General features: G+C 40.1%; 1 protein-coding gene across 1 annotated transcript in view; it reads right to left on the bottom strand.

Moving 5' to 3' along the window:
• Positions 1 to 825: 825 nt before the first annotated feature.
• LOC128277535 (pro-resilin) overlaps positions 826 to 21078 on the bottom strand; it is a 25132-nt gene continuing 4879 nt past the window's right edge. Inside the window, exons 2-4 of the mRNA XM_053016008.1 lie at positions 1903 to 2106; positions 1637 to 1828; positions 826 to 1568 (exon numbers count right to left, since the gene is read on the bottom strand). Coding sequence (XP_052871968.1) covers positions 1491 to 1568; positions 1637 to 1828; positions 1903 to 2106 — 474 coding nt within the window. The 3' untranslated portion in view covers positions 826 to 1490. The remainder of the gene's footprint in view (positions 1569 to 1636; positions 1829 to 1902; positions 2107 to 21078) is intronic.

Below are 21078 nucleotides of genomic sequence, written 5' to 3'. Positions count from 1 at the left end.
TTGTACTTAATTTCTATCAGTGATTGAACGATTTTTAAAAACGATATCTTGTATTGTTTAACGATTTCAGGTGTTGTGTCAGTTTTTTGACGTTTTTAACATGGATCGTCTTGAAGGCTACTACGACCACGTTTAAACTCATAACCACCCTTTTTAACTACCTAATTTAAGGTGAAGAGTCCTTATACACTTTCAACATTCGTTCATAATTTTCCTTTGCTTTTAAACCTTTCAAAAATAAAAATTAAATCACTGCACGATACTTGATTTTTCGATTGAAAAAAATACTGTGACATGTCGATACTAAATGGCTTGTAGAAAAAAAGTAAGTGACCGATTGAAATGAAATTTCACATACGTTCATTTGAAGAGTGTACCAATATCACAAAAAAAAATCAGCCTCGTAGCAGTACCCTCTGTTGAAAAAGCTCAGAACTTAATGAGCAGCCTAGTATATTAAAAAGCTACGAATGTTACAACAAACCGTACATAGAGATAAAAGACAAGAAGACTTGTGAATTAGTTTATGAAAGAAATCGTTTGCATCGGTAGTGTTGTGTAGTGTTGACATGTGTGAGTTATTTAAAAATTATTATTCAATTTTACGTGTGTTTGTTTCAAAAATAAATCCAACAAATGGCTGTTGTTAAATGTAAAGTGTCACAATATCGATGTAAAGTGTTCGTAATCAGTACAAACACAAGAAACGTAACTTTTATTTTATATGTATTAATTCTGATTTATTGTTATTGATATTAAACATGCCTTCGGTGCGTTCGTAGACTGTGTCATCGATAGGTTCACTTCTGACGAGAAAATAACGGGTTCGTTTTTAATATTTTATTTCACGTGTTTCGATTCATACAATCTTAAGACTTTACTCAAAAACGTTGAATCGCTGAATCGCTGAAGTTACAAATTATGCCACACATTACTTGTATGTTTTCACTAAAACAAAAAAACACTTTTCCAAAGAACGCTTCATTCCATTTGCTTCCAAAGGCTGATCCGGAATGGTATGTAAATGGGTGTCCTCGGACAGGGACGGAACCAGAACGTTGAAGGGCCTGGCATCCGCATGGGTCAATTTAGTTAAACTGTCTCTGAAAACTCTCAACCTCTAGTAGTAGGGCATGACTATCTGGCGGAGCCCAAAAGTACTGAGTGAATGAACATGGAACCTAAGGGTGGCTGGAAATGGCGGGCAGATGCGTAGCGTAGTGTACCTCTACTGGCTTTACTCTTGATCCAGACCATGATAGTGAGACGCTTTACTTAGCTTAAGCTTGGCATATACAGTACAGTTGCTTATGAATGAAACACTGCGCGTGGCGTGGTGATTATATGGTACTACGAAAGGTTGTGCTGAGGATTTTCCGGATCAAGCAACTCCATACGGGAACCGTTTAGTCTTATAAGACGCGAGAATGGACACGGACACGTCCAGAGGGTACAACGACGCAGGTAAAGGTGTGCAACCGGACGCTCCCTTAATACTTGTATCCACCGGCGTTGGCACCACCCTGTCCCGGGCCTTCGGGGTACTTGGCTTCACCTTCGTAAGACACCTACAAAGACACCAGACAAGATTGTTATAGCTTCATACCAACGGAATGCCGAGTTGGGGCGCATTTACCTCCGCGTTGTAACCGTTCTTCCAGTCGGCGGTGTAACGTACAATCTGTGTCCGGCCATCGGGGAGTTGCACGCGGTATTCACCCCGAGTGACGTCTCCATCGCTAACCGCCTTGTGCGAGTAATCGTTCTGGGTTTCGATGTCGTTCACGTTGTACTGGAAGTCGAACGGCATGCCCGGCTCGTGATGGTGCTGGTGAAAGATCGAAATTCGAGAGCATTAGAGAGTTGCGGACGAACCCCGCCTGAGGCACCTAAGACACAAACATCATCCTGGGCTGCTGGTGGTCCGTACGAAGGGGCCGGCCGTCCGGGGGTAGGCTGTGGTCGGGGAACGTTCTGCGGCTGGGGCGATGACGGGAACGGCTGGTTGGGCTTATCGTAAGCGTATCCCTTGTCCGGTGGAAGGTACTGGTTGTTCTGTGCTAGCGTACGGTCTACAATCACCACCGCGAGACACAGCGTAAGAGCCTGCAAACGAGAAATCGGAAGCAGAAATTAGGTCAGATTCATGTCGGACACTTAAACACGACAACTTCCAGGGATGGATCCACTTCAAGATCTAATTAACAACCCATCTTTACATGATCCGAGCATCGGGATAACATGTGGTGCCTTTTCTCTTGACCTGCAGCCGAGCTTCGTTGCGTGATGGGTGATGAAACGGTTAGACACCGAAACACAATGACCTATTGTGGACGCTGCAAGGGTCTTCCCGGCTGTCTTTGTTCGGATCAGCACGCGAGAGCGCAAGTGTTCTACTTTACCGAACATCACCCGCAAACCGTGTCCATCGTCTCCGGAGACATGGTGAATGGCAATGGGTGTCCACAGTAAGTGTATCACGCCCCATCCCAAACCGGCTGGCTGTCGCAATAGAACCCTTTTCACTTCTCTCAATAGCGAACCATTCCGCGGTCGTGCGCCGGCAAATGAACCATCCCAACGTAACCAACGTGCCATCCATCGCATTCAAACGTCATGGACACCGCGCGCAACCAAATCCTCCCGTTCCTCCCCGGTTGGTGAAGCAACTTGGGGTCGGTTAGCATCGGCACAAAACCAATGGCCCAACAACGGCTCAGAATGTTCTACCATGGCTCGTTGCCACGAATTGTCTGCAGCTCAGCCTCTTGGGGTACATAGCAAGACTAGGTTCGTCAAGACGGTTTGTCTTGACATGGAAATGCACAGAGCGGGAGGAAAATCCACCCTATGGGCTCAATCAGAGTTTCCAAACACTCCCTGGCCTGGCTCGCCTGTCCGCCGATAAGTCACGAGGTTGTTCTTGCTTGTGGTGTACACCCTCGGTACAGTTGTGACACGATCACTTTATACTGATTTCCCCGTCTTAAATGAAAGCACTTAATTTAGAAAAAACATTTGAACAAAAGAGTGCGTAGTGTTTCTCTGTTGTTGTTCTTACTTTCATCCCATCATAGTAACTGTTTTATTCATTTAACAGTTCCTACATCGGTTACCTGCTTCCGTTTTCGATTCGCCAGTTGTAATTAGTTGTGCTATTTGTTCTAAGTTCCTGTAAGTTGTCATTCAGGCTACGTTGCCCGTTGACAATGTTTATGTAATAAATATGTGTTGGCATCCTTTGGACGAATGAAAGAGAACTATACAGAAGTAGTGGAATGGAGCATCAAGTATGTATAAAACTGAAAACGATTTGCTATAACAACACAGTAAGTAAAAACATCAAAGCGTAAATATGAGCGTTTGGAGTCAGTCAGCTGGGTGGGACGGCCAAACTGGAAAATGCTGACCACGATGAAGCTGCAAATTGAATCGAAACCATGACACATATGCGACTTATGCAAACACTACAAACTAGGTGCACTGCTCGTCCGTAACGGAAACGACATACTAGGGTGATCATTAAGTTTTGACGTTCGATACCAGAGGGTGCTGCTACGAGTCTAATTTTTTTTTGTCATATTGGTACACTCTTCAGATGAACGTATGTGAAGTTTGATTTCAATCGGACACTTAGTTTTTTTTTTACAAGCCATTTAGTATCGACACTTCACATTACTGTTTTTCAGCTATTATGACGTCATCATTTGATAAAAAACGTTTTCCGGGCACAATTTTTTTTGGTTTGAAAACAGGTGGATGTCGCTGAGGGCCAAATCTGGTGAATTGGGTGGATACTCCAACAATTCGAACTTTAATTCATGGATTTTTGCCGTTTTCGAAATGCTCTTCTGACAGGGTGCGTTGCCCTGATGAAAGACGATGTTTTTCTTCTGCAAACCGAGTCTTTTTTCACGAATTTTCGCTTTCAGTTGCTCTAAAATGTTACAAAAATAATCAAAATTTATTGGTTCACCAGTCTGCAAGCAATCCGGTAGCAAAATTGCATTCGCATCCTGAAAAACTGATGCGAACACCTTTTTGGGCGATTTCTGGACACGAACTCGTTTCGAAGCTGAAGAACATGGTTCACACCACTCTTTGGCCACTTGTTTTGATTCAGGATCATAGTGAGAGACCCAAGCCTCATCTACAATGATGATTCAATGCACAAAATCCACTTTATCCTATCGAAAACGCTTTAAATGTTGTCAAGAAAGATGCATTCGAATGCGTTTGTAGCGAATGCGGCACCCATTGTGCAAACAGCTTTCTGAAACCCAAAACTTCAGTCAAAATATTGGTTATACTGCTCAATAAGTTGGCTAGGTCTTGTACTTAATTTCTATCAGTGATTGGACGATTTTCGTTCCTGTATTGTTTTACGATTTCGGGTGTTGTGTCTGTTTTTTACGTTTTTGACTTGGATCGTCTTAAAGGCTACTACGACCATGTTTAAACTCAGAAAACCCTCTTTTAACCCCATAATTAAAGGTGAAGAGTCCTTATACACTTTCAGTATTGGTTCATTATTTTCCTTTGCTTTTAAACCTTTTAAAAATAAAAATGAAATCACTGCACGATACTGGATTTTTTCCATTGAAAAAAAAACTGTGACATGTCGATACTAAATGGCTTGTAAAAAAAAACTAAGTGTCCGATTGAAATGAAACTTCACATACGTTCATCTGAAGATTGTACCAATATGACAAAAAAAAATCAGACTCGTAGCAGCGCCCTCTGGTATCGAACGTCAAAACTTAATGATCACCCTAGTTTTTTTTTTTTTTTTTTTTTTTTTTTTTTTTTTTTTTTGGTTTAACAAGCTAGGTGGAATACTAATGTACGAACCTGAGGAAGGCCCTCAGGAACAGTGTGGGACTCACACCCACTAAACCACTAACTTGGTTTTCCGTTACCACCCTGCTGCTGTATGCCTCTTTCGAGATGACTCGCAGCCCAAAAACCTCGCCTCGCAAAAAAAAAAAAACCAAACACGAACTGAGAACTATTCGGTAAAAGTTTCGAAATTTGTGTGCCTAGATGCACCGTATGCGAGAACTGAGTTGCATTACTGCAGAACTGTGGTGCGCCGTAACGAACCAACCTTTCTCGCCCTGAAGCTCACCGTACCGGAGGTGGTCAATTATCTTAAGTTAAACTGCAAATTGGATTACAAGTTTAACTCCTATCGGCAGTTCTTTTTCAACCAAGATTTTGAGTTTTGTGAATTCGTTAAACCAAAGTTGAGAGACCCCGCGGAGAGCATGGCTTACAACATAATATTGGAAAATATGCCAAGTCTAAAGTCGCCGTGTCCACATGGAGTAAGTTCTCGGCGGCGCATTATGGTTAACATTGCTCTAATATGTTTTATTCCAGAATCGCACTTATGACGTGAAACATTGGGTGGATGCGAAATATCTTCCGAAATCAATCCCAGCGGGGGAATATCGATTGACAACGACGATGACGTTTAAAGACAACGTAACAGCCTTGAAGGTCGCCACATATTTCGTGGCCAGAAAGAGAGGGATTTTCGATTCGATGATCGAGTGGTGAACGGCAAGGATTATGAACAATTTATCCAAAGCAATAAAAAAGCAGAAATAACCATCGGTGTACATGTTATAGAAAATTGTATAAATCTGATTAGAGAAACACAATCACTAACAATGGTCACGTCAATTGTATTTCCACGAGTAGGCATTCTTAAGTCCTTTGGCATCGTTATCATAGTGCGACTGAACGATTGAGCAGTTTTTGCATGTTCGCACGTTAATCGCTCTGTCTCAGTCATTATACTGATTATTTATCATATCAGATTGTAGCGCAGGAGTAATTTACATATCGTATCTAGAAATGTGATTGTGAAAGAGTATCAAACGTAATTGTTTTGTACAATAAATGTTCCCATAATAACAGCGAGCAGATGAATCAAGTTTGGATGAAGTATTGTGGTCTTTTCTACAATTCTCATATCAATTACAAGTTAGGTCAATTTAGCCAGGACATTATAACATATCACTAAGATCAGTGAAAACCATAATTACTGAAGCGAATGAGAAAGCATTTATGAACTTGTTCATGAAAAACAATCCCGTATGAAGAGAATCTGCTTACCATGTCCCTTTAGAACCCTTTACCCTAAATCGTTTAATGTTAATCGTTTCATGTTCATCAGTTATGTCAATCAAACTGTTATAATTGGAACATACATTTTTCCATTGATTCAGACAAAATATATAAAAGCGAGCGTTTTAAAACTCAACAAGAATGTTAAACATAAGTTCGTTCTCCGGTATACGACCGTAACGGATAAACTGTGGCAACATAAGGCATCATGAGAAGCTTGCTTGTGCTTTTTGGTATCTGTTTGTGCTACACTCTTCACACATCCTTTGGAGACAACTATTATTTCAATAATACGCCATCGCAAAATACCCTTCGCTTGACTAAATTCGTTTGCCTCGATGCACCCTATCAGCGGACGGTGCTCAATAGCTGCAAAACGATTCCTCGGCGTAATCAATCGGCAGAAGCGATCTTGTCCCTAACCGTACCGGAAGTAGTCAACATTGTGTACTTTGTTGCTCAGTTGGACTATAAGTATACGACGTGGCAACCACTGTTGTTTGATTATAGAACAGAGGGATGCGCGTTTGCTAACGGAAATTACAGGGATCCTTTGTCGGAATATGTGTACTGGATTATGACCCAAGTAGTAGCCGATATCCTCTACCCATGTCCTCACGGGGTAAGTAATGCCACTTGCTCAATCTATTTATGATAATAAGTTTTATTCAATACTAAATTTAACTTCACAGAACAAGACGTACGATTTATATTTCTCTCTGGACAGCCGCATTCTTCCCAAATCTATTCCGACTGGTGATTACAGGCTTAAAATAAAATTTCTGTTCTTCGACAACGTGACATTATTTTCGATGCATATATTCGGTAATGTAAGGAGCAAAGGATTATTTCAATCCGTGATCGAATGGTGATCTCAAATAACTGAACTTCGCTTGGACTAATATCGTTGCGGCGAACTATAAGGATCGTACAATTAATTGACTTAAAATAAACGGTTTGTAATCATAATATAGAAAGAATTTCAACGAAACAGAACGCAGAAATGTTCTCTTGAAATTTTAAAGGCCGTGTGTCCACAGACTTGAGGTCTGTGGTCTGGTCTGAAGTTATGTCGATTTGACCCGCACCGAAATGTGGCGCAGCATCGACCACCATCGGCATTTGTCCAATCCATTTGGGAGTATTCAAATCACATGCTCTACTCTACTCTTTAGTGATGATCGGGTAGAAGATCGTGTATCTTGTTCATAATATTAACGAATCATGTTCCAGCTATTTCAGTTAGACTACAGGATGCATGAATTGTCCAAAATAAACCAATCCGGAGCGAATGGTCTCTTGTTAATAAGACAAAAACGTCATTAACAGCGATCAAGGATAGTTTCAATATACCATTGAAGATCTAATTTTTATCATGTAATACCAACTAGTGTTTATCAAGCACTCGCATTAGTCGGTCTAATTGGCGTAACTTCAGACAAATTGGACTTGAGCTTCATGCATAATAAAAAACCGGTATAAAACACCATCCGAATTTTGAAATTACTGTCAGAATGTAAGGTGATTCCCTGGCATATGTAGATTATCAAGTGCGTACTGTTACATAATAGGATAGTGTTCTGTAATCGGCATATCATGAAGAATTCGTTAGTGTCCTTTGGAATATGTTTGTGCTACACTCTTCATACATCGTTTGGGGTCAACTACTACTTCAATAATACGCCATCGCAAAGTACGCTTCGCTTGACTAAATTTGTTTGCCTCGATGCACCCTATCAGCGGACGGTACTCAATTACTGCAAAACGATTCCTCGACGTAATCAATCGGCAACATTAAACCTGTCCATTACCGTACCGGAAGAATTCGATACTGCGTACTTCGTTATCCAATTGTACTATAAGTATACGACGTGGCAACCACTGTTGTTTAATTATAGAACAGAGGCTTGTGCATTCATTGCCCGAAATTTCACGGATCCTATGTCACGATATGCATACTGGGCAATGACGCAAATAGTTCCAGATCTCCTCCACCCATGTCCTCACGGGGTGCGAAATTTCAATTGAATAAGTTTCAGAATTTGTTGTATTGAATACAAAATTTTACTTTGCAGAACAAGACGTACAATTTACTCATCACGATGGACAGCAGCATTCTTCCTAGGTCGATTCCGCCTGGTGAATACAGGTTGAGAGCTTCATATCAGTCCATCGACAACGTGACATTATTTTCAATGCATATATTCGGCAATGTAAGGAGCAAAGGATTATTTCAATCCATGATCGAATGGTGATATCGGTTTACTGAACTTCGCTTAGACTAATATCGTTGCGGTGAACTACAAAGATCGTACAATAAATTTTCTTAAAATAAACGGTTTGTAATTATAATACAGGGTGAGCAAATTAGCGTGCATTTTTTCATTTGGTTATAAAACAAAAACGGCTGAATATTTTTCGATGCTTAAACTTTTATTTGAAAGGTTGATTCCTAACATTTTTTAATGTAAAACAATTTTGGTCAAATGTCACTCGTTGTGGGTGTATTGGCTTCTCTTGCACGATATGTTGCATACACAATACTGCATACCACAATACTGCATATTAACACAGCTACCGAGGTGGAAATGAGCTTCAATGAAATGTGCTTTTGACGAATGATTTGACGACCTACCACTTTGGAAGTAATTTTATCATATTTCCAAATTTTCTGCAACCAAAATTGTATTTTATACATAAACTAGCAGACCCGGCGAACTCTGTTCCGCCCCAAAGGCAAGGGCCCCCGGTGATAGGAGCAGTCGGTAACGCTCGTCCCTGTCACGCAGCTGGCCATGGGTTCGATTCCTGATTCCGGCGTTCCAGGGGGTTGGCGCGGGACTAACAACCCGGCCCGTACAAACGAACGTTGAGAAAGAGCATCAGAGATTAACATTGTCGCTGGTTGGTGCAGGCTAAAACCTTTCAGCGGTTGTTGTCCAATAAGAAGAGAAGCACTTCATTTCGTCAGCTGATCTTGGAATTACTGGCAGTGTTTGGTGGAAATTTCAGGACAGTAAAATCATTGCCCCTCCAAAACATCTCGCAACATGCGCCAAACATCTCGATTATATACGTCATTCAGTTCACGATTTGGCGCTGGCATTCCTAATTGTTAGCTGGTATCTCCTTATTCACCTCAAGATCAGGATTTCTGGAATTGACACGTTAAATTCGTTTCACAATTTTTCCCAAACAAAAAAAAATCCAAACATTCGAACCCATCTCAAATAATACACGGTACGGTACAATTTAACTATTTTTAAGTAAATACTTACTGATAAATGTTTCCCTACGATTAAAATTACTCATCGAAATAAGAAAGTGCTTAAAAATAATGTAATCAATATTACTTCCACGCACGTTAATTTTTTTACGACGCGAAGGATGAAAGGTGATATGAGAAAGGAGATCCGCCTTTGTCGCTAAACAATTGCTCACAGTGGCGGATCGCGAGAATAAGTGGAGGCTCTCTCACTGGCTGACAATTTGCCAAACTATTCGGCGTTCGTGAGAGAGAGTGTAAGCATACGCAAGAGAGAGACAATTGCTTGCTGTTTCGCTCTCTGTCTATCGTTTGTCGATGCCGCCTCAGCGGGAGAGATCGCGTCGACCTTATTTGGAGTGGGTAAGGGGTGGGGAGGGGGGCGGGGAACGCTTCATTAGCGAGAAAAAGAAGCCAACAATTGTTTGCTGTTGCGCGCTCTGTTTGTCCCGTTGCAGTATGTGAAAAAAAACACATTGTGCGTATTGTGGCTTCATTGTGACGCGATCGGATTATAAAAAGTATCCTATGTTACCCCCTTTGATCTAAGCTACCTCCACACCAATTTTCAGCCAAATCGGTTCAGCCGTTCTTGAGTTGTGAATAAAGAGCCAATAACGCGGTACTCTTTTATATATATAGATGTTAAGAATCAACCTTACAAATAAAAGTTTAAGCATCGAAAAATATTCAGCCGTTTTTGTTTTATAACAAAATGAAAAAATGCACACTAATTTGCTCATCCTGTATAAGGAAGAATTTCAACGCACCAGAACACAGCAATGTCCTTATGAAGTTTTAAAGGCCGTGCGTCTAAAGGTCTGAGTTCAAATTTTCTTTCGGTCCTGGCGAAGCCTCGACCACAATCGGTATTTGTTCAAATAAGAGTATTCAAACCACATGCTCTACTCTACTGTATAGTGACGATCGGGTAGATGAGCGTCTATAATGTTTATCATGTTAACGAATCATGTCCAGGATTTTCAATGACACTACAAAATGCATGTAGTGTCCAAAATAATCCAAACGGCCAATAGTCTTTTGTTAATAAGAGAAAAATGTCTCTAACAGTGATCAGTGATTGTTTCAATATACCATTGAAGGTCGAATTCTTATCATCTAATACCAACTAGTGTTTATCAAGCACGTCAGCATCACCATTAGTCGGTCTAATTGGCGTAACTGCAGACCAATTGCACTTAAGCTTCGTTTATAAAAGACCGCTATAAATCGCCTTCCGAATTTGGAAACGAATGTCAGAAGCTAATGTGATTTCCTGGCATATGCCGTTAGTCAAGTGCGTACTGTAACATAACGGGATAGTGTTTTGTATTCGGCATAACATGAAGAATTTGTTTGTACTCCTGGGTATCTGTTTGTGCTACACTCTCCACATATCGTTTGGAGTCAACTACTACTTTAATAATACGCCATCGCAAAATACCCTTCGCTTAACTAAATTCGTTTGCCTCGATGCACCCTATCAGCGGACGGTACTCCATTACTGCAAAACGATTCCTCGGCGTAATCAATCGGCAATATTAAACGTGTCCCTTACTGTACCGGAAAAGTTCCACACTGTGTACTACGGAATCCAGCTGGACTATAAGTATACGACGTGGCAACCATTGTTGTTGGATTTTACAGCAGAGGGTTGTGAATTCATTACCGGAAAGAACACGGACCCTTTGTCACAATATATGTATTGGATAATAACGCAAGTAGTACCAGAATTGCTTTACCCATGTCCTCACGGGGTGTGTAATTTCAAAAATTGAATAAGCTTTTCAATTTGTTGCATTAAACTTAAAATTTTACTTCATAGAACAAGACGTACAATTTACTCTTCACCATGGACAGTAACATTCTTCCCAGGTCGGTGCCGACAGGTGAATACAGATTGAGAACTACATTTCTGTTCTTCGACAACGTGACATTGTTTTCGGCGAATAGTTTCTTTCTAATAAAGAGGAAAGGACTATTTCGATCCATGATCGATTGGTGATCGCGGCCCAATAACAATAACAATAACTAAATACAATAAACGACTTATAATATAGAAAAAAATTAGCCTATTAGAACGCAGCAATGGCGTCTTGAAAGCAAAAAGGCCGTGCGTCTGAAAGCCTGATGCCTTTGTCTTATAGTACGTATGACGATTTGACCAGCACCGAAGTCTGGCGAAGCCTAGACAACCATCGGAATGTAACCAAATGCGACTATTCAAATCACATGCTCTGCTCTACTCTATAGCGATGATCGGGTAGATCACCGCTTGCCCCGTTCATCAGGTTAACGAATCATGTCCAAGCTATATCAGCTAGACTACAGGATGCATATAGTGTCCAAAATAAAACAAACAGGAGCTAATGGTATTTTGTTTATAAAAATGTTGTTCACAGCAACCAGTGATAGTTTCAATTACCATTGAAGGTCTAATTTTTATCATCTCATACCAACTAGTGTTTATCAAGCACGTCAGCGCTAGCATTATTCGGTCTAATTGGCGTAACTTCAGACCAATTGCACTTAAGCGTTATTCATTAAAGACCGGTATAAAACACCTTCCGAATTTGGACATTAATGTCAGAAGCTAAGGCTGACATATGCAGTCAATCAAGTGTCAAGTAACAGGATAGTGTACTGTAATCGGCATAGCATGAAGAATTCGTTAGTGCTCCTTGGTATCTGTTTGTTCTGTACTTTTAATACATCCTTTGGGGTCAACTACTATTTTAATAACACACCATCGAAAAATACCCTTCGTCTGACGAAACTCGTTTGCCTCGATGCACCCTATCAGCGGACGGTACTCCATTACTGCAAAACGATTCCTCGGCGTAATCAATCAGCAACATTAAACGTGTCCCTTACCGTACCCGAAGTAGTTAATACTCTGTACTTCGCGGTCCAGTTGGACTATAGGTATACGACGTGGCAACCACTGTTGTTTGATCTTACAGGAGAGGGTTGTGCGTTCGCTATCGGAAAGTACACGGATCCTTTGTCGCAATATGTGTACTGGATTATGACACAAGTATTAGGCGATGTCCTCTACCCATGTCCTCACGGGGTATGTAGTACCACTTGCTCAATCTAGTAATGGTAATCAGTTCTATTTAATGCTTAATTTTACTTTACAGAACAAGACATACAATGTGTATTTTTCCGTGGACAGCAACATTCTTCCCATATCCATTCCGACTGGTGAATATAGGCTTAAAGTAAAATTTATGTTCTTCGATAACGTGACATTATTTTCGTCGCATATATTCGGTAATGTAAGGAGAAGAGGATTATTTCAATCGGTGATCGAATGGTGATCTCGGTTTACTGAACTTACACTAACGTCGTTGCGGTGAACTACGTGGATCCTACAATTCATTTTCTTAAAATAAACGGTTTGTACTTATAATATAGAAAGAATTTAAACATATCGGAACGCAGCAATGACATATTCAAATTTTGAAAGCCGGGCGTTGGAAAGTCTCAAGTCTTATAGTATGTCGATTTTATCAGCAGCGAAGTGTGTCGCAGCTTCGGCCACCATCGGCATTTGTCCAGTCCATTTTGGAGTATCAAAATCGCATGTTCTACTCTACTCTTTAATGATGATCGGTTAGATGAGCGTCTATAATGTTCATCATGTTAACGAATCATGTCCATGCCATATTAATTAGACTACAGGATGCATGAAGTGTTCAAAATAAACCAAACCGGAGCAAATGGTCTTTTGTTAATAAGACTAAAAAGTCATAAAAACAGCGATCAAGGATAGTTTCAATATACCATTGAAGATCTAATTTTTATCATGTAATACCAACTAGTGTTTATCAAGCACTCGCATTAGTCGGTCTAATTGGCGTAACTTCAGACCAATTGGACTTGAGCTTCATGAATAATAAAAGACCGCTATATAACACCATCCGAATTTGGAAAATAATGTCAGAATGTAAGGTGATTTCCTGGCATGTGTAGTTTATCAAGTGCGTACTGTATCATAACGGGATAGTGTACTGTAATCGGCATAACATGAAGAATTCGTTAGTGCTTCTTGGTATATGTTTGTGCTACACTCTTCACACAACGTTTGGGATCAACTACTACTTCAATAATACGCCATCGCAAAGTACCCTTCGCTTGACTAAATTCGTTTGCCTCGATGCACCCTATCAGCGGACGGTACTCCATTACTGCAAAACGATTCCTCGACGTAATCAATCGGCAACATTAAACGTGTCCCTTACCGTACCGGAAATGGTTAATACTGTCTACTTCGTTGCCCAGTTGGACTATAAGTATACGACTTGGCAACCACGGTTGCTTAATTTTAGAACAGAGGGTTGTGCGTTTGTTACCGGAAATTACAGGGATCCTTTGTCGCAATATATATACTGGGCAATGATGCAAGTAGTGCCAGATATTCTCTACCCATGTCCTCACGGGGTGTGTTATTTAAATCATTCAATATAAGTGTAAACAATTGTGGAATTATATACAAAATTTTACTCCGTAGAACAAGACGTACAGTTTACACTTCACCATGGACAGCAACATTCTTCCCAGGTCGATCCCGACTGGTGAATATAGGCTAAAAGTGAAATTTCTGTTCTTCGACAACGTGACATTATTTTCAGTGCATGTTTTCTTCAATGTGAAGAGCAAGGGATTGTTTCGATCCATGATTGAGTGGTGATGATAATAAAATGAAGTGATTTGTAACAAATATTCTATTTAGTCTAACAACTGGTCACAAAATGTACAAGGTGGTGTACTGTACTGACGGGTAAGGCAAAAATATTAAAAGTTTAGCTACACAAAAAGAGCTACACATAATTCGCTGGGAGTCTACAAATGCTTTTATAGAGGATGACGCCCTAGCCGCGTTCCTAGGAGGACTTAAGCAAACATTATCTGGTTACGCTCAGGCAGTACACATTCGTGGAGGCAAGGAGGCAACATACACATTCGTGTGCAAAAATGTTGGCTTTTATAGAACCAGGGCTCTACAGAGTGCAGTATAATTAATGTATGATAAATATTTACACCACACAAAAGACTTGTAAATTATAGACTAATTTCGCAATCTTGTCTCAAGTCCAGAATAAGATAAAAGAAACCCATCGTTGTGGCAAGAAGGACACTAAACAAAGCAGACAAAACTACACTACGATTGAAAGAAAACCTTTAGAAATCATATGGGCTATTGGAAAATACAAGCCTTATCTTTTCGGCAACGACTTTAAATTTCAATTAGCGCCGATCCACAACCAATTCATTCAACCAACGATGTTTTCCTGAAATCGTCGGGAATACGTCGGGTCGACGCGTGTTCGAGGAACTACCTAAAAAATGGGTGAAAGTAGTAGGTAACGACGGATACGGAATACTTTCATTAACGTAGCACCAGGTAAGGCCCCAGAAACTCTGATCGATTTCAACTCAAACATGCAGCTTCAGTAATATGAGGTTTGTTAAAACAGTATCGATAATTGTGTGTTTTTTACAAAAATATTGGTTTTAATTTAAATACTGGGTTACCCCCTTTAAAGTAATCTCCATCAGATATTATACACTTGTGCTGGTGTTTTTCCCTATCCTCGAAACACTTCAAAAACATTTTTTGTGATTTAGTTCAGATCGTTCTATGACAAATGACATGAAAAGTATTTTAAACCATTGTGATATCAATCTTTTCGCAGATGATACAGTATTATTTGTCTCTAAAAAAGACATAAAACAGGCTGAGACACTAATGAACAGCGATTTGCTGGCTTTAGATAGCTGGTTGAAGTACAAAAAGTTGGCTTTGAATGTCAAGAAAACTAAGTACATGATCTTGTCAGCGAAGTCAACTGACATCCGGCTATCTATTGTTATCAACCAGGAACCTATTGATAGAGTTTCCGAGATGAAATATCTGGGAGTATTTTTAGATGATAGAATGAAGTTTGGACCGCACATGGATTATATCATATCAAAAGTTGCAAAGAAGTGTGGAGTGATTTGTAGGTTGAACAGCAATCTAAATTTTTTTGCGAAAGTTCAATTCTACAAGTCAATAGTGTCACCACACTTTGATTTTTGTGCCTCCATTCTGTTCCTTGGAAGCCAAACACAGCTTCAGAGGTTGCAGAGGCTGCAGAACAGAATTATGAGGCTAATTTTGGGTTGTAGTCGGTACACTTCATCTAGTATCATGCTAGATATTTTGCAGTGGATGTCCGTTAGGCAAAGAATCGCGTATCAAACGGCAATTTTTGTACATAAAATTTTGAAAGGGATTGTGCCATTATACTTGGGAGAACGGATAGTCGTGGGGTCAGACGTTCACCGCTACTGTACTCGCAGGGCTGGGGATCCGAGATTACCTAACTATCTGTCTGTGAACGCCTGTAATTCCTTGTTCTTCAAGGGGGTACAATGGTACAATACTATGCCGAGGCACATCACCCAAGCCGTACATCTGAGGGAATTCAAGCGTTTGTGCTCCGCATATATAAGAGAGGTCGTTTAACTTGCGTCTGTCTCAACAGACCAGTAGTTACGTTATATGTTACATGTTGTATATGTGAAATCTTGTATCTTGTGGAGCAATCTGTCGAAACTGTGCTTGTCGTCGTTCGCTTTGATTATGGTGATGATAAGATTAAAAAACATTGAGAAAATGAATATACAAAAATATTAATAATAATTATAATGAAAGAGACTAGATAGATTTGAGACACGCGCGCGGAAATGAGGAAGTGGTGGGCATTCTGTACGAATAGAATCGTTGGTGTCAATTAGCGAAAAGCAGATGATAAGGCTCATGCTTAACGGTCGCACCACATTATCAACCAATGGTAACTGGAGGTGTGCACTATAAACAGAGCAAGAGAAATCTTCTGCGCTCCGGAGAGTGGACCCTCCCTTTTAAGTGGGGACATCATGCATTGTCTAACACTTTAAGGGATGGCGACCGTTGTAAAAGGAGAGAAGCTAGATGCCATGGTTCTGGGAAGTTTGCCCCCATGCCCCCTCTCGTTGATTTTTTTTAAATTTTGTAATTATCGATAGATAAATCCGTCCTTCTCAAACCTATGCAGGGGTAAGAGGTGGGACTTATCATCATTATCATCAGATCGTTCTTTGATGCCGTCTTTTTCTGCTCAATCGTAGCGTAGCATCGTTTTTTCATGGTCGCCTTCAGTTTCCGCAACAAGAAAGAGGAACAAGAGCCAGATCTCGGGAATACGCTGGCTTTGGCATCATTAGTGTGTTGTTCGGGCCGAAAATTCGGGCAGAAACTACGATGTGTAAGCTGGATGCCAAAGTTAATTTTCTTTTTCTCACAAATCCGGGTGTTGGGGGAGGATTGTTTCGCGCAAACTGCGCATACTTTGCAGGTAATATTCCTAATTGACCGATCTACCTTGTAGTAACAACTCATAATGCACCACGCTCCTGAAATCGAAGAAAACTGCAAGCAAAACCTTCACGATTCTTTGACATCCATCTTTTGGAGTAGACAACAATCGACGATGATGCAAAACGCGTCCAAGCAAAGTAGCTGTCAAAAACAGACTGATCATTCAAAATGGTCGAACTTTTCCGAATGGCCGATGTGAGTGACATGAGTAGCATAACGTCACAAAAAATAATCGAAAATCGAGGATACTTAACCAAAATTATCTATCCTTTTCGAACAGACCACATATATAACTGAGGCAAATACTACAAACTAGGTGCACTGCTCGTCCGTAACGGAAACGACATAAAAGAACGATAGTGCGTAGATTTATCAGGTACGCAGAGAGATGTACCAATTTTAATCCGATTGTTTGCCCTATTAAAATATTCGTAAGATAATTGCTCGTTTAGGACCAATTGCCAGCAATTGAAAATATTTTATCTTCTATTTTCTGTCGTTTACAATTGGCATTCGTAATTACACACAAGCATCATAACTATCTACATATTGCTGGGTTTCAAGTCATGAACCGCATTAGACGTTCGTTAGGAGCGGCACCATGTCGTTAGGGAGAACATTTCAAAACCTTCTCAACTTGCTTCGTGTTTTTCTTCTAATTTCTGTTGTACACCAAACGCGGACGCTGGACTATTCGATCAAAGTTACGAAATTTGTGTGCATAGATGCACCGTACGCGAGAACTGAGTTGCATTACTGCAGAACTGTGGTGCGCCGTAACGAGCCAACATTTCTTGATCTGAAGATCACCATACCGGAAGTGATCAATTATCTTAAGTTACAATTTAAATTGGATTACAAGTTTAACTCCTATCGGCCGTTCATTTTTAACCACGATTTTGAGTTTTGTGAATTCCTTAGACCAAAACTGAGAGACCCCGCGGCGAGCATCGCTTACAATGTAATTGTAGAAAATTTGCCAAGTCTAAAGTCGCCGTGTCCACATGGAGTAAGTTCTCGGCGGCGCATTATGATTAACATCGCTCTAATATGTTTTATTCCAGAATCGCACTTATGAAGTGAAACATTGGGTGGATTCGAAGTACCTTCCGAAATCAATCCCCGCGGGAGAATATCGAATGACAACGACGATGACGTTTAAAGACAACGTAACAGCCTTGAATGTCCTCACATATCTCGTGGCTAGAAAGAGGGGAATTTTCGATTCGATGATCGAGTGGTAAAAGGCTAGGCTTTTGACAAATTTATCCAACGTAATAAAAAGCAGAAATAACCATCGGTGTACATGTTTACAGAAAATTGTATAAATCTGAGAGAAACACAATCGCTAACAATGGTCACGTTAATTGTATTTCCACGAGTAGGCATTCTTAATTCCTTTGGCATCGTTATCATAGTGCGACTGAACGATTGAGCAGTTTTAGCATGTTCTCACGTTAATCGCTCTGTCTCAGTCATTATACTGATTATTCATCGTATCAGATTGTAGTGCATGACTAATTTACATATCGTATCTAGAAATGTGATTCTGAAAGAGTATCAAACGTAATTGTTTTGTACAATAAATGTTCCCAAAATCACAGCAAGCAGATGAATCAAGTTTGGATGAAGTATTGTGGTCTTTTCTACAATTCTCATATCAATTACAGGTCAGGTCAATTAAGTCAGGACATTATAACATATCACTAAGATCAGCGAAAACCATAATTACTGAAGTGAATGCGAAAGCATTTATGAACTTGTTCATGAAAAACAATCCCGTATGAAGAGAATCTGCTTACCATGTCCCTTTAGAACCCTTTCCTGAGCACAATCGTTTAATGTTAATCGTTTCATGTTCATCAGTTATGTCAATCAAACTCTTATAATTGGAACATACATTTTCCCATTGATTCAAACAAAGTATATAAAAGCGAGCGCTTTGAAAAACAACCAGAATGTTAAACATAAGTTGTTCTCCGGTATACGACGTTAACGGATAAACTGTGGCAACATACGGCATCATGAGAAGCTTGCTTGTGCTTTTTGGTATCTGTTTGTGCTACACTCTTCACACATCGTTTGGGGTCAACTACTATTTCAATAATACGCCATCGCAAAGTACCCTTCGCTTGACTAAATTCGTTTGCCTCGATGCACCCTATCAGCGGACGGTACTCAATTACTGCAAAACGATTCCTCGACGTAATCAATCGGCAACATTAAACGTGTCCCTTACCGTACCGGAAGTAGTTAATACTGTGTACTTCGTTGCAGTTGGACTATAAGTATACGACGTGGCAACCTCTGTTACTCGATTTTAGAACAGAGGGTTGTGCGTTTGCAGCCCAAAATTACACGGATCCTTTGTCACCATATATATACTGGATAATGACGCAAATAGTTCCAGATATCCTCTACCCATGTCCTCAAGGGGTTCGTAGTTACAATCATTCAATGTAAGTTTTACAATTTGTTGTATTAAATACAAAATTTTACTTTATAGAACAAAACGTACAATTTACTCATCACCATGGACAGCAGCATTCTTCCCAGGTCGATTCCGACTGGTGAATACAGGTTGAAAATTTCATTTCTGTTCTTCGACAACGTGACATTATTTTCGATGCATGTGTTCCTTAATGTGAGGAGCAAAGGATTATTTCAATCCGTGATTGAGTGGTGATGATAATAAAATGAAGTTGGCTGAAACAAATATTCTGTTTTGCTTAACAATTGATCACAAAATGCACGCAAATGGTGGCTAAGGCCGACTTCGTTTCACTTTGAATGAATGATTTTACAAGACAAACGTCTTTTGATGTAGCATTTGGCTTTTGATATCGGAAAGGCTTTCTTTCTTTTGGAGCTGTGATTGGAAAGGTCACTGTCGGATATAAGGTTCGGTTCCGGTCCGGTAACATTAGATGCAGCATTTCTTGATTGAATTCTTGATTTGTTTTATGTGCAAGATAGCGGTACCCAGGTACCCACCGAGAAGCTACCGGTTCCGGATCCGGCAGCCAGACCTACGATGAGGTCGCGATCAGCAAGCTTCCGAACGTTCTGTGCATTTTAATCTTTGCTGATCTTCAAGACATACACAGCTGGTCAATGAAATAGGTAATTGTGTGAAGCTGATACAATTTGAACTGTACTCAAGCCATTACTAAACCAATGATCACCAAACTAATACTGTACTTAGATATACTAGTTTATGTCATTTTTTTGCTATGTTGGTGATACTTATGTCAAAAGTGACAGGTGTGTTACCACTTATTTTGACAGCGGTCTGATTTGGCCTGGTCAATAAAATAGGTAATTCGTTGTATACGCTGCGATTTCACCAGACTTCTTGAAAGGAATTGGTTTATTTGATCTTGCTGCAATCAATTGTTCAATTGTGAATCTAAAAAACATCGTTTTTTGCAGGTAGACATCCAGAATGGGCAGATGCACTCATTGCAACCCTGAGGAAAGAAAGATTGTGAAGAATATGCGCAAGGAAGGCGCAACGTACAAAAGCATCGCCAAAGTACTAGGAAAATCAGTAAATTTTGTGAGAAATGCTTTGTTGTGGAAAAAACAAAGGAAACGCGAGATAGACCAAGAAAAACCAAGCCAACGAGATCATCGCATATCATTTTTGGCCAAAGCGGATCCGTTTGGTTCGTCTAGAACGATTTGCTCAATAATAAATAACATTATTAGCCCAAAACCTGTCCATAGGCGGTTACAAGAAGCTAATCTACCAGGGCTAATTGCAAGAAAAGTGCCACTATTGATTAAAAAAAATTACAGATGAGGTAACAGTTTGCTGCTCAATATCGTTCATGGGAAGGTACCGAGGGTTACGAAAAATTGGCATAATATTTTATGGAACGACGAAACCAAAATAAATTTGTTTCGTTCGGACTCTCAGTGTAATGTTTGACGACCTGCTAGCAAATAATTCCATCCCAGGTTACAAAAAAAATTTTAAACATGTAGGTGGAAGTATCATGATTTGGGGATATTTTTCATGATCTGGTATAGGTCCCTATTTCAGAGTAAAGAGCACCATGAATGCTCTCGAGTATAAAACAATTATGGAAGACGTTTATGCTGCCTTACGTAGAAGAAATCATGCCACTGAGATGGATATTTCAACCAGAAAACGATCCGCAAGCATACGTCATAGCTTATGAAATCGTGGTTTGATGGCAATAATGTGTCAGTTTCGCCTTGGCCAAGTCAGTCTCCTGACTTAAACCATTTTGAAAACTTG

This window comes from Anopheles cruzii, chromosome 2 (assembly GCF_943734635.1).
Source record: "Anopheles cruzii chromosome 2, idAnoCruzAS_RS32_06, whole genome shotgun sequence".
Taxonomy (NCBI): Eukaryota; Metazoa; Arthropoda; class Insecta; order Diptera; family Culicidae; genus Anopheles; species Anopheles cruzii.
The sequence above is the reverse complement of the archived record's forward strand: the minus strand, read 5'-3'. Positions and strand labels throughout refer to the sequence as shown.